The sequence below is a fragment of the Melanotaenia boesemani genome, chromosome 10, assembly GCF_017639745.1.
Source record: "Melanotaenia boesemani isolate fMelBoe1 chromosome 10, fMelBoe1.pri, whole genome shotgun sequence".
Classification (NCBI taxonomy): domain Eukaryota; kingdom Metazoa; phylum Chordata; class Actinopteri; order Atheriniformes; family Melanotaeniidae; genus Melanotaenia; species Melanotaenia boesemani.
This window is the reverse complement of record NC_055691.1, coordinates 35,424,261-35,436,786: the sequence shown is the minus strand read 5'-3', so window position 1 is coordinate 35,436,786 and position 12,526 is coordinate 35,424,261. Positions and strand designations below refer to the sequence as shown.

General features: G+C 40.6%; 1 protein-coding gene across 2 annotated transcripts; it reads left to right on the top strand.

The window, feature by feature from the left end:
• Window positions 1-12,486, top strand: slc25a18 (solute carrier family 25 member 18). 2 transcript variants are annotated; one of them, XM_041997636.1, is made up of 10 exons: window positions 1-955; window positions 1,986-2,237; window positions 2,464-2,586; window positions 3,910-3,965; window positions 4,176-4,266; window positions 4,593-4,708; window positions 5,003-5,192; window positions 10,982-11,154; window positions 11,989-12,064; window positions 12,171-12,486. In XM_041997636.1, the coding sequence occupies exons 2-10, from the start codon at window positions 2,218-2,220 to the stop codon at window positions 12,310-12,312; spliced, it is 987 nt and encodes a 328-aa protein (XP_041853570.1). In that variant the 5' UTR covers window positions 1-955; window positions 1,986-2,217; the 3' UTR covers window positions 12,313-12,486. The 2 variants fall into 2 exon arrangements, with proteins under 2 accessions (XP_041853570.1, XP_041853569.1); XM_041997635.1 differs by having other exon boundaries at window positions 1-1,228; window positions 1,279-2,237.
• The last annotated feature ends 40 nt before the right edge of the window (window positions 12,487-12,526 follow it).

The following is a 12,526-nucleotide window of genomic DNA, read 5'->3' as shown; positions in this document are numbered from 1 at the left end:
GCAAAACCAGGAGAAAACCCTGACATTCTCTAAGTGGATGGCAGCCATCAACATGGCTGTAATTAATCTACAATGTCTGCTGTGAAAACGACCGTTGTAAATAAAATATATGCAGACCGCTGACTCTAAGCTAGCTGCTCTGTTTATGGGTCATGCCGGTTGTTACTGTTTACCTTCAACACACATTTTGCCCCATTTTTTTATTCCTTGCTTATATGTATTTGGTATATTTCCAAGTGCTTTAACGGTGAAGTTGAAAATAGAAAATAAACTGCAGCTTTTCTCTACTGATTTGTTGAAAGTAATTGTTTTTCCATTGACAAGGATCAATGCATCAATCAATGCTTATGAAAAACTAGTTTAAGGGTAATGAGGAGCTGGTGTGGTGATCACATGTTCTTATTCATGTCCTTACATCATTTTTTTGTTCTTTATAGATTTTTTTTCCTTTTTGTTCTCTATAATAAAATACTTCAAAGAATGACAAAGACACTTGATGTTACTACTAGGAGTAATTGGAAGTCTGTGGACATTTGCAGCATTCAGTTCGCCTGGAGGTGTTATGTAATACCCAGACTGTTAAACAGAGACCTCATTGCTGATGGGCAACCCTTTGTGCTTTTATGTAGTGTATATACGGTCATTGAAGAAACACACTCTGTATTCTAATTATTGATAATTGTCCCTGCAGTCTGTTACTGAACTGGCAGCTCCACATGCACGAGTTTATGTCGAGTTGTGTTAGTGCAGAGCTGTGCTGCTGGGGCTGTCACACAGAGAGTCACCACGAGAGGGAGGGACTTAGGCTGCAGGACAATGCTAGTGTTTGTGCAACGGCCCCTGAGTGGCGGCTGGTTCTCTCAGATCGCTCTCGCTTGACTACCATTGCTGCAAGCAGTGTTGAAGTGAAAGAAAGTGGACAGTTTGATCCTGCCTGTGGGATGCATCAACAAAGGTAAGATCCCTATTCCCCACTGCTGTGTTTCTGTAAAATGTCTCATAGGGCTTGTGTCTTGTAAACCGTGTTAAGAGGGGTTCTCCAGCACAATTTTGGGGGAAACTGGAGGTTGGCTTGGGGGTGAGGCACCCTTGTCTGTGTTTTGGCAGGATCACTGCTGTGAGTGAATGGAACCAAAAGAAAGTTTCACAGAAAGCGGCTCAGTGAAAGGCATGTGTAGAATGTGACTAGGCTCCAGTAGAAAAGACAGAGTTCAGAGGCAGAAAATGAGTTTTATATACTCATTTTCTTGACCCATGACCCATAAACAGAGCAGCTAGCTTAGCCGTTTTATAAAACGGTCTTGAAATTGCCGGGGTGTTGGGAGATGACATCAGATGATACAAAGTCCAAATCAAGATAGGTAAAATGAAGGAGGAGAGATTGTTTCCGTTACTCTCAGTGAAAAAGACAGGAGAGGACAGAGTGAAGGTTTACAGTGGGGTAAAAATAGAAACACAATGGAGGTGAAGAGATTAAGAGAGAGATTAATTAGAGAGCTGAGGGAAAAGGCAAGTCAGAATGGGGAAAAGCAGAAAAATGTACAGATAAAAATTAAATATAGCAAAAGGAAGCGAGAGTTGTAAACTCCAGAGAAGGTTTCCACAGCATTTCTGTTGTCTCTTATGCCCCTTAAAAAAGCTAGACTACAACCTACTGTACTCTGATTAAAAAAAGAAAGAAAAAACTTGTAACTCAATCTTTTTAAACCTTGCTTTAAAAATCGTTTCCAGTTCTTTGTGAAAACCGGATTCTAATTGCAGAGCGGGAATGGCTGGGCTCTCATTTTCAGTTCTCCCCTCCTTGTTAGATCAAATCCCTTTTAGCAGACAGATTAGAGAGACTCAAGATGTTCTTTCTCAGTGTGTTAGTCCTAGGGTATGCTGCCATTCAAAATTATGAATGAGTAGCTCTAGACCCAGAACAACAGCAGACACTAAAACCAATTAATCAGCCTTAACTGCATGTGTTTTCTGTGTCCTGATAGTGGGGTAAAAGATCAAACACTGGTCTTTTTGGCCACAACAGAATAGAGGGCGTCCACCCATGCAGTGCCAGGGAGAAGAAGGCGGTCTTTTCCAACCACATTAAAAAGAAGCTGTGATTGTGGTGTGGGTGAGGAGGTAAGGGCTGAAAGGTGGTGAGAACGAAGACGGGAGAAGTTGGTGGAAGAGGAGAGGAGTAGTAGGTCTGGGCAAGGAGCCCAAAAACAGGCGAGGATGGGAGAGAAGAAAGTTAGGTAAGTAGCTACATCGATTTGTTTTGGTCAGTTTAATAGTTTTTATCTTAACAGCAGTTGTCTAAATGTGGAACTTTTGGGTTCTCACTTAAATCCTGCGCTGTCTTTGACAAGTTTGCATGTTTTACCCACAGTATGAGGGGCCATTTTTACAGTTTGCCTCAGTGATTTTGTCTAAGTGGGTCTGTTTATGCCTGTGTATGTGACCATGTTGATCCTTTCACAGTCTCCCTGCTAAGCTGATTAATGGGGGCGTGGCAGGCCTGGTTGGTGTGACATGTGTATTTCCTATTGACCTGGCAAAGACCCGCCTACAGAACCAGCAGGGCATCCAAGTCTACAAAGGAATGTGAGTGGGGTTTCCCCAGCTAGTTAATCTACTTCTGTAATTGATACGTCACATTTAAAGACAGACGCTTTAACTAAATGCTAATTTTTTTTACTGTGGCACTGCTTTCTCAATTATTTAGATGAAAAGGCCTCTAAAATAATAAGTTATCATAAAGTTAGCTCAAAAACTGCTGACAATATTTTTGTCCAAAAGCCAAAAGAAATGTTAAAGTTACATCTTTTTCAGGCAGGTGCATCCTCCTGGTTGTAAATAGTTAACAGCAATCTCTCATTTGAGCTACAAACATGTCAATATTACTTATTTTACATCTGAACCCTTTAAATCTGTACAGCTTCTAAGACCTTTTGCATTACTTTATGGTAAAAACTTGGCTCAAAACCCTGTTGTACACAATCTGATACTTGTCCGCTGCCCCATAGTGGATTCAATAATAATACAATAATGCACTACAATAATTTTGACATATCACATGGTAAGAAACGGTAAATATACAATAATTTTTGTTAATTTTTAAAACATTTTGTTAAAGAATTAAGATTAGAAAAATGTTTTTCTCCCCATTTTTTCTTGGGTCAGGCTTTAAAGGGTTAAAAACTGTTCCACTGAATCTTAGGAGTGAAGCAGCAAAATAAACTCTTTCCCTGTTTGGGCTTGTGTTCATGTGAGTTCCTACAAAACTCCCTCATAGTTGTGTTTTGATACGTTGCTATGGTCACTGAAGCAACTTTTGTTAAATTTAGTTTTAAACCGTATCCGTTTGATGTGTGTAATACTTTCATTTGAGACGAAATCATGTGAAACAGAAAGAAGAGACTCTTTGTCCTTAAAAGACACAGTGACCCTGAATTAAAAACAGCAGCACACATCTGGCAAGCATCAATAGTGCTGGCTGGTTGGGCGTAACCACTATGTGTGTGTGTGTGTGTGTGTGTGTGTGTGTGTGTGTGTGTGTGTGTGTGTGTGTGTGTGTGTGCGTGTGTGTGTGTGTGTGTGCTTTCCGCTGTGAGTCAGACATGGAAAATAGTCGGCACAACTTCCTCTCAAGGCAATGTTAAAAAGTTAGTCTTTTTTGCTTTGGGAATAAATAGTCGACATAACTGTTGTGGCTGCTTTTTGTTGTCTCTGTCTAGTTTGTTATGAGGACAGAATAGATGATTCTGGGGTATTTGGGATACACCCAAACATATGCATGTAATGAAGAATTACAATACGAGCTAATTGAATGTCTGGTAATAGGTAAAAAATATGGACACTTTTAAGATTAGCATTATGAATTCACATTTTTATATGAAAAACAGTCATTTTTCTTTGTCTTTAAAGGTTTGACTGTCTAGCAAAGACAGTGCGCTCGGAGGGCTACTTTGGATGCTACAGAGGTATTCTTAGCTTTTTTAATCCATGTGACAAACAACACTCCCGCTTTAAATGTAGTCTTGCCTCCTACGCTGTTGTTTCTCTTGCAAGACCTAAATCTTTTTGTCACAAGCAGCATCTGCTGCCGTCAGTCCTGATTGGTGGGCACTAAGCTGCTGTTTGGGTTTGTTCTGTTTGCGTGCTGCTGCCATTGGCCTGTTTGTCTTGTCCAGGTGCAGCAGTGAACCTCACGCTTGTTACGCCAGAAAAAGCAATCAAACTGGCTGCCAATGACGTCTTCAGACAGAAGCTCTCTAAGGATGGGTAATTTTTCACACTTAACATAAAAACATAAAGTTGTCATGTATGTTTAGCTTAAAAATTACAACCCAACATTCAACCATGCTAACAGTGTTAAATGAGTTTTATTAAAACTAGTAACACTGCCTCACAGCATACTGGAAACCCATGATGTTTCCAGGCTTTCACTTAATGAATTTGTGTCTGCAATCAGCTGAATGGGACAAAATCACTCCAACAACTTATCTAAAGCTTGTGAATATGCTCTTAGAATTCGTGGGAAGGCTTCTATCTTTATATATACAGTTTCCTAATGTATATCTGTTCCTAATACCATTCTGTGTGCCCAGGCATCTGCCCCTGTGGGGGGAGGTACTGGCTGGTTGTGGAGCTGGGACCTGTCAGGTGGTGGTCACCACTCCCATGGAGATGCTTAAAATCCAGCTCCAAGATGCAGGAAGGCTTGGTAGGTTGTTTGCAGGGTTTGAAACTGCTATTATGGTATGGTAAAAAAATAAATAAGAAAATAAACAAATAATCTTTTCATTGAGACTTATTTAGTAAAACTTTGGTCATAAAAGTCTCTAGATAAAAGCAGCCTACTCTTTTTAACATATAAAAGAGACAGATTGTGTCTATTATAACTAAGATAGCCAGATGGTGGCAGAATAAGAAAGCATTCATAATGACAGTGACACATAGCATTAGGCTGTCTCTTTTCAAACCTGAGAGTTTTTGTTTTTTTTATTTTGTCCATTAGCTGCACAACGACCTGTACCAGCTCCAGCTCAGGCTGCTGCTCCTAGTCCAGCTCCATCATTGGTGGCCCCTACACCACAAGTCCAATCAATTCCTCCACGGCGGCCTTCAGCCACCGGCATCACTGCGGAGCTGCTGAAGACTCGTGGCCTTGCTGGCCTCTATAGAGGGGCAGGAGCTACTTTAATGAGGTTGTCACACACAAAGAAATGCACACATTCATAATACATCTCGTTTACACCGCCTTTATTCCACCAAGGCCTGCAATGAGTTCGCCAAACTCTTTACAGACAAAATCCAGAATATCGGACAAACAGTTGGTTCATCAACAGCCGGTTCAACAGACACACTGTGTCCATTGAAAACCAGTTTAAACACCATGACACAGTTTAATCCCATTAACAGCAAAGATCTGGGGGACGTCTTACGTCAGCTGATCTCCTCCTCTTGCTGCTTGGACATCCTGCCCACAGGTTTCTTCAAAAAGGTCTCAAAGACTCTGGAGCCAGATCTGTTACAGATTGTAAACTTGACACAAATGAGCAACTACAGATCTCAGATCTTCTGTTTCTAAGTAAGATCTTCGAAAAAGCAGTTTTTCATCAACTTAACAGCTTTTTAACACAAAACAGCTGCTATGATGTCTTCCAGTCAGGTTTTAGACAGCACCACAGCACTGAGATGCTCTGACCAAAGTCTTTAATGACATATGTTTAAATACAGATGAAGGAAAAATGTCAGTCTTGGTCTTACTGGACCTCAGTGCTGCATTTGATACAGTCGACCACAAGATATTACTCACGACTGGAGAACTGGGTGGCGCTGCACTGGTTTAAAACTTATTTAGGGAATAGAAAGTATTTTGTGTCAGTAGGTAACTTTACATCTGAGCAGACAAGAATTACATGTGGAGTTCCCCAAGGTTCCATCCTTCTTAGGTCCTTTACACCTAAAAACCACCAACAAGGCCAGAAAGCTGGCAGTAGTGATGGACTCAGACCTAAACTCTGAAAAACACTTGATTAAGGCAATCACAAAATCAGCCTACTATCAGCTTAAGAACATATCAAGGGTAAAAGATCTGATGTGTCAGCAGAACCTGGAAAAACTAGTCCAGCTTTCATCTTTAGTCGGCTTGATTATTGTAACAGAGTTTTTACAGGTTCTACCTAAAACATCAGTCAGACACCTGCAGCTGATCCAGAACTCTGCTGCTCCAGTCCTCACTAAGACCAAGAAAGTGGACCACATCAGTCCAGCTCTGAGGTCTTTACACTGGCTGCCGGTCCGTCAGAGGATAGACTTTAAAGTTCTGCTGCTGGTCTAGAAAGCTCTGAATGGTTTAGGACCAACATACATCAGAGACCTCTTGACCCAGTATGAACCTACCAGAACCCTCAGGTCATCTGGATCCAGTTTCTTATCAGTTCCCAGAGTCAGAACCAGACATGGAGAAGCTGCATTCAGCTTCTATGCTCCACATGTCTGGAACAAACTCCCAGAAAGCCTCAGATCAGCTGAAACAGGTAAAAGACCCACCTGTTCTCTGCTGCACTTCAATAGTTTTTATTTAGAGCCCAGGGGCCTTATTTATAAAGCTGGCTTAGGTACAAAAACGAGCGTACGCCAAATATAATCAACATTTGGGATTTATAAAAACCAAACTTGGATGGAGAATATTCCTACCTTCACCGCAACCCTGACCCAGGCGTACGCACAAAATCTAGAGAAACGAGAAACGGCGACACCACCAGTACAGAATAAAATCAAGGAAATGCTGTGAAATGTGACATTAATGTACACAATCCACTATTACCTTTCACACCACTTGTTAGATATTAAAGCTGTTTGCAGAAATGATGAAGACGCACATTTGATATTAATTCTCCTAAGAACGCACACTCGGGTTAAAAACAACAGGATTTTCAGTAAAATAGGAGATGATATTAATAATAACCTTAACCACTAAAATATGTTCTGTCATTGTGAAACAAAACTTGTTATAAAACCCATCCAGATAAATAAGGTGCCAGTCTGCTGCCAGCTTGTAGCAGTCAGTGTGGAAAGTAGCTTTGGTCCTTCATTCCAGCAGAGCGGGACCAGACTGGAGGCTGGAGGTCTAGAAGTGATGCTACGCTAACGAAACACACAAAAGGAGGATTTCCTTTTATTTATTTATTCTTACACAATGCTTTTTTAAATTTCTGTCCTAATTTCTGTCCAGACTGTCTTTATTTCCCACAACTTCTTGTCCACCTGGTTAATAGCGGTGATTGTGTCCCTCTGCACCGCCCACCCAGCTGCAACACCCAGCAACTAGAAAGAAATATTATTTTATACTAAATAAACTGCTACCAATCTCAGATGTATCTGTACATTTTTATTTTATAACTTAAAACAAATGACTAAATTACTGGCATCATTACTGTCATTTAGCAGAAGCTTTTCTCCAAAGCGATTCACCCCTGTGGGATTCGAACTTCGATCTCCCTCATGACAAACGGATGATCTACCGACTGAGATATCCATCCACTTGTTCCAAAGCCTCTGGCATGTCTTCCCTTCTGACACCACGATGACAGCATCTCTACCTGCTGCCACTATTCTGCCTTTCTGACACCAGTAATGCCCACACCGTGCCCTACAAGTAAACATGTTTACGTTTCTCGATGTGGTTCATCAGGATCAATCTCACACCCCAAAGAATTCCACTTCTTTCCTCTTTTTCCCTCCCGAGCCATCATGGAAATGATGTGATGAATATGTATTACAGGCCTGACCATTTATAGCCACCATGTGGGCGTGGGAAGGCGTTTCCTCACGTTCGCCTGCTTTAGGGTTGATTGTGATTTATGAATGGAAACAGGTGTAGGATGTGCGTGCGCACGCTTTAATAAATCTGAAAGTAGAAGTGCGCAGCAGACGCCACCTGTAGTTTGCTTTGCTACGCAGTTTTATAAATAAGGCCCCAGATCTGCATCTGGTTCTTTTAAGCTTGAGTTTTTAAACTTGCACATGTTTTTTTTTTTTGAACTTTTATTAAGACAACAAATCCTTGACATAGTTGCACTCAGAGTATATAACTTATTTCTAATGACATGCATAGTACATTTACAAAAGGACAGAAATAACAATTAGAAGTGTACATTTATATCAGTCCCATTAAGGAAAACAAAAAAAAAAAAAAAAAAAAAAAAAAAAAAAAACTGATAGGCAAAGGGATAGAACATTTATGTCTTGTCCACATAGGAGATCACCGGTGACCATCTTTTCAAGTACAAGTCTCTCTTCAGTCGCAAAACTGCAGTTATTTCCTCCATAAAAATCACAGATTTTAGTTTCTGAGTCCATTGTTCCAGGGTAGGTGGGAGCGGTTTAAGCCAGTTTATCGTTATTGTCTTGTGGGCAATTAGTACTAAGACCTTTAATATATACATTTGTTTTTTGTCCCAGACCTCAGATGTTAAGTCACCCAGAATTATTTGATGGATAGGATATGTTATATTAAGATTCAGGATCTTTTTAATTTCCCCGTTTACCCTCTCCCAAAAAGGGCTGATGACAGGACATTCCCAGAAAATGTGAGAAAAATCACCTATTTGGCCACACTTTCGCCAGCAGAGGGCGCTAATGTTGTGTTCATAGGTGGATATAATTAATGGGGTCCTAAAAAATCTCATTCTTAATTTCCAACTAAATTCCCTCCAGTTTGGACTATTAAGACATTTATGCCACTCCTCCCAAGAGTATTCCCAGTCTATATCATCTATAACTGTATTGAGCTCTAATTCCCATTTATTTTTCACGTCTAATGTCCCGTCGGCTTGTTCCTTTCTAATGATTTTGTATAGAGAAGAAGTAATTTTCCTTATGTCGTTTTTGTCCTCTATATCAATCCAATATTGCTCAAAATTTATCGGCTGGTCCCTCACTTTTTCGAATTCCTTGTGTTTCTCTAAATAATGTCTTATCTGCATATAGCGAAATAGATCATTACTAGACAAATGGAACTCAGTCTGAATCTGGGAAAAGGATTTGAGATGTCTCCCACAGAACAACTGATTTACATTTGTTAAGCCCATATTGGCCCATCTATGAAATCCACTATCGAGCTTTACAGGTATAAAATCGGTTATGGTCAATATTTTGGATGCTCTGGACAGAGAGAGGGGTAATTTAAGTTGTTTTCTCACCTTTTGCCAAACACCTAAAGTAAATTTAACCCATTCATTCTGTATTTTCAGTTTTTGTCTTTCTTTTGTGTCCATAAATAATAAAGCTGTCATGGGTCTATCTGGTACCGAGCACTGCTCTAACTGGAACCATCTTGTGTCTTCATCCATCTTAATCCATGTGACCAGGGCCTTCAGCTGAGCCGCCCAGTAGTAACTTTTCAAGTGTGGAAGGGCCAGGCCACCCTTTTCTTTCGGGGAGTGTAGTACTTTAAGTCTCACTCTGGGTCGTTTGTTTTGCCAAATAAATTTTGAAATAAGTTTGTCCATCAGTTGAAAAGTACTTGTAGGCACTGTGACTGGGAGGGAGTGGAAAAGAAAGAGAAATCGTGGCAAAACATTCATTCTGATGGTTTCGATCCTACCCATTAAAGAAAGGGGGAGCATCTGCCATCTCTCTAGATCATTTTTAATAAGATTTATGAGCGTGTTGTAATTGGATTTGTATAACTTCGATGAGTCTTTGGATAGGGTCACTCCCAGATACCTAAACCCTTCTTTTGACCATCGGAACTTTACATTGGCATTTAGTTGGGCAGGCCAGCATCCTGAAATCATCATTGCTTCGGATTTTCCTTCATTTATCTTGTAGCCAGAGATGTCACTAAACCTATTCAGACAATGCATGAGAGGTGGAATAGATGACAGTGGGTTGTTAACATACAGGAGTATGTCATCGGCAAATAAAGATATTTTGTGTTCTAGACCTCCATGATCTTGTATTCCCTCTATTTGGTCATTTGTTCTGATCCATTCCGCTAGCGGCTCAATGCAGAGAGCAAAGAGGATCGGAGCCACCGGGCTACCCTGACGTACCCCCCTCTTTATAGAGAAATATTCGGAGCAATAACCATTTACGCGAATTCTTGACATTGGGTCTTTGTTCAGTGTAGTAATCCAGCTAATAAAGGTGGAGCTAAATCCGAATTTCTCCAGTGTGTAATTTAAATATCTCCAGTCCACCCTATCAAACGCTTTCTCAGCGTCTAGCGCAAGGAGCATTGAAGGGTGGATAGATTTCTTAGCAGTGGATTGAATATTCAAAGCTCTTCTAATATTATTTGATCAACTTGCACATGTTTTAATATTGTTTTTATCCAATGTTCTTTTTCCTCTTTCGTTTTTAATATTATGCTTCTCGTATTCTGTAAAGCACTTTGAATCACCCTGTCGCTGAATTGTGCTGCAAATAAATCTGCCTTAACTTGCCTGGTCATAAAAAACAGCCTCCACCAAAAAAAAAACCCATAAAACAAAAGACACACCAACATTTGGTTGGACCGCCTTTAGGTTTTATTCCAGCAGCTTCTCTCTGTCTTCATCTCAATAAGCTTCTGCAATGTCACAAGATTCATTTCCATCAGTGTTGCAATCATTTTTCACCAAGATCTTGTATTGATGATGGAGAGTCCGCCCACTGAGCAAAGCCTTCTCCGAGACCTCCCAAAGATTCTCCAGGCTTTTTTTTTTTTTTGGCCAGGCAGCGTATTTGACTCTTTATTTTGTTTCTTTAAATTGATTATTTTTAATTACATAACTTTGGCTGGGTTTGTTATAATCCCAGACACGTCTGCTCATCTGACACCGATCAATAGCTCCTGCAGCTATGTCTGGTTTTCATGCTGCAGTTTATTTGGTTCATGACTTTCTCTCATGACCTCACTCTCTCACAGTTGATGTTTTTACCATGCAGAATGTGATTATCTTTCCTCAACCTAAACTATACATTTTAAATGAATATTTTCCAGGGATGTCCCCTTCTCAATGATCTACTTCCCGCTCTTTGCCAACCTTAATACTCTGGGGCGGGAGAAAGGAGGCAGCCAGGCAGACATGCAGGCCAAGGCTCCGTTCTGGCAGTCCTTTGTGGCGGGCTGCTCCGCTGGCTCCGTGGCTGCTGTGGCCGTTACACCACTGGATGGTGAGTGGGTGACACAATACTTGGCTTCACTCATTTATTTATAAACACGCAAGACTACCCATCCTTGAAACAAGTACTAACATATTCTGCCTCCATCTATAAAAATATGTGCACAAGCAGAAGGATACAGCCTTGATAACTTTTATCAGACATTTCTAAAGTCACATGGCTTTATCTTTAAAATGAAACGTGTGCCAGTGTGCTGCACAACATGTGAGTGACTTTGTTAATTATGTTAATTAGGAACTGGATTCACACACAATCATTGGGTGTGGGTGTGGGTGATGTTACTGTCCCACAAAAGCTCACCCTTTGTTTTTCAAAGGCAGGATGCTGCTTTTCTTTTAGGGATTAAAAAAATGTAGTAACTGTGGCACTAGGAGCGATCTGAATGGCATGACGACTACTAGTCCTTCATCTCTAAAAGAAAAGTTGCAACTTACTAAAGCCAAGGTGAAGAAAAGCCCCTAAGTCAGGACTTTTTAAAGGTCTCAGATTATTTCAACAATTTCATGTGGGTATCAGAGGTCCAACAACATTGTTTTCAAAGTGTAATACATCAAATTCAACAAATTGGTCCTTAATTTCAGCCATTCCAAAAGTAGCTCTAGTGAGCTCAACTGAGGACAGGCTGTTTGTGTCTGAACCTCTAAAAGTTCATGTATGGTTCCTGTCCACGCCCCTCTCTGGGAGAGAGAGGCCGCTCTTTGATTGTTAGAAAACCTTTAGAAAGTGAATTTTGCATAATATGCTAATTTATTCTGCAAGTCATAGAAAACAAACAAAATGGCTGCAGACTCCTTTAAACAATGTTCTTCCTTTAAACATGCACAGTCATCAAGACGCGCCTGCAGACCTTGCAAAAAGGTGAGGGAGAAGACTCCTACAGAGGTATTCTTGACTGCACAAGGTAAGACAGTCATCTAAAATATTTCCTTTTTAATATCCATGCAAAAAGCCTTGGAACACATCATATTCCTGTTTTTCTAGCATATTCCAATTTGTGTGTTTTGCAGGCGCATCATGAGGCGAGAAGGCCCTACGGCGTTCCTGAAGGGTGCAGCATGTCGTGCTTTAGTCATCGCTCCTCTTTTTGGCATTGCACAGGGTGTTTACTTTCTTGGTGTGGGGGAGATGGTTCTGGGTTTGATGGGATAGCGTTGATGGGCATTTGGTGGTGGTTGTGCTGTTTCTGTACAAATAACCTCCCGCTTTAATCTGCACAGAATGAATGACGCGTCTGAATGAGCAGCGAACACAGAGAAAAAGCCACATTCTGCTAACCAAAGGAAAAGAGATAATTAAGAGGTTCTATTTACTAAAATTGGACTAGAGGGTTCACATTAATAATGGTCCTTTAGGGTTTGACATG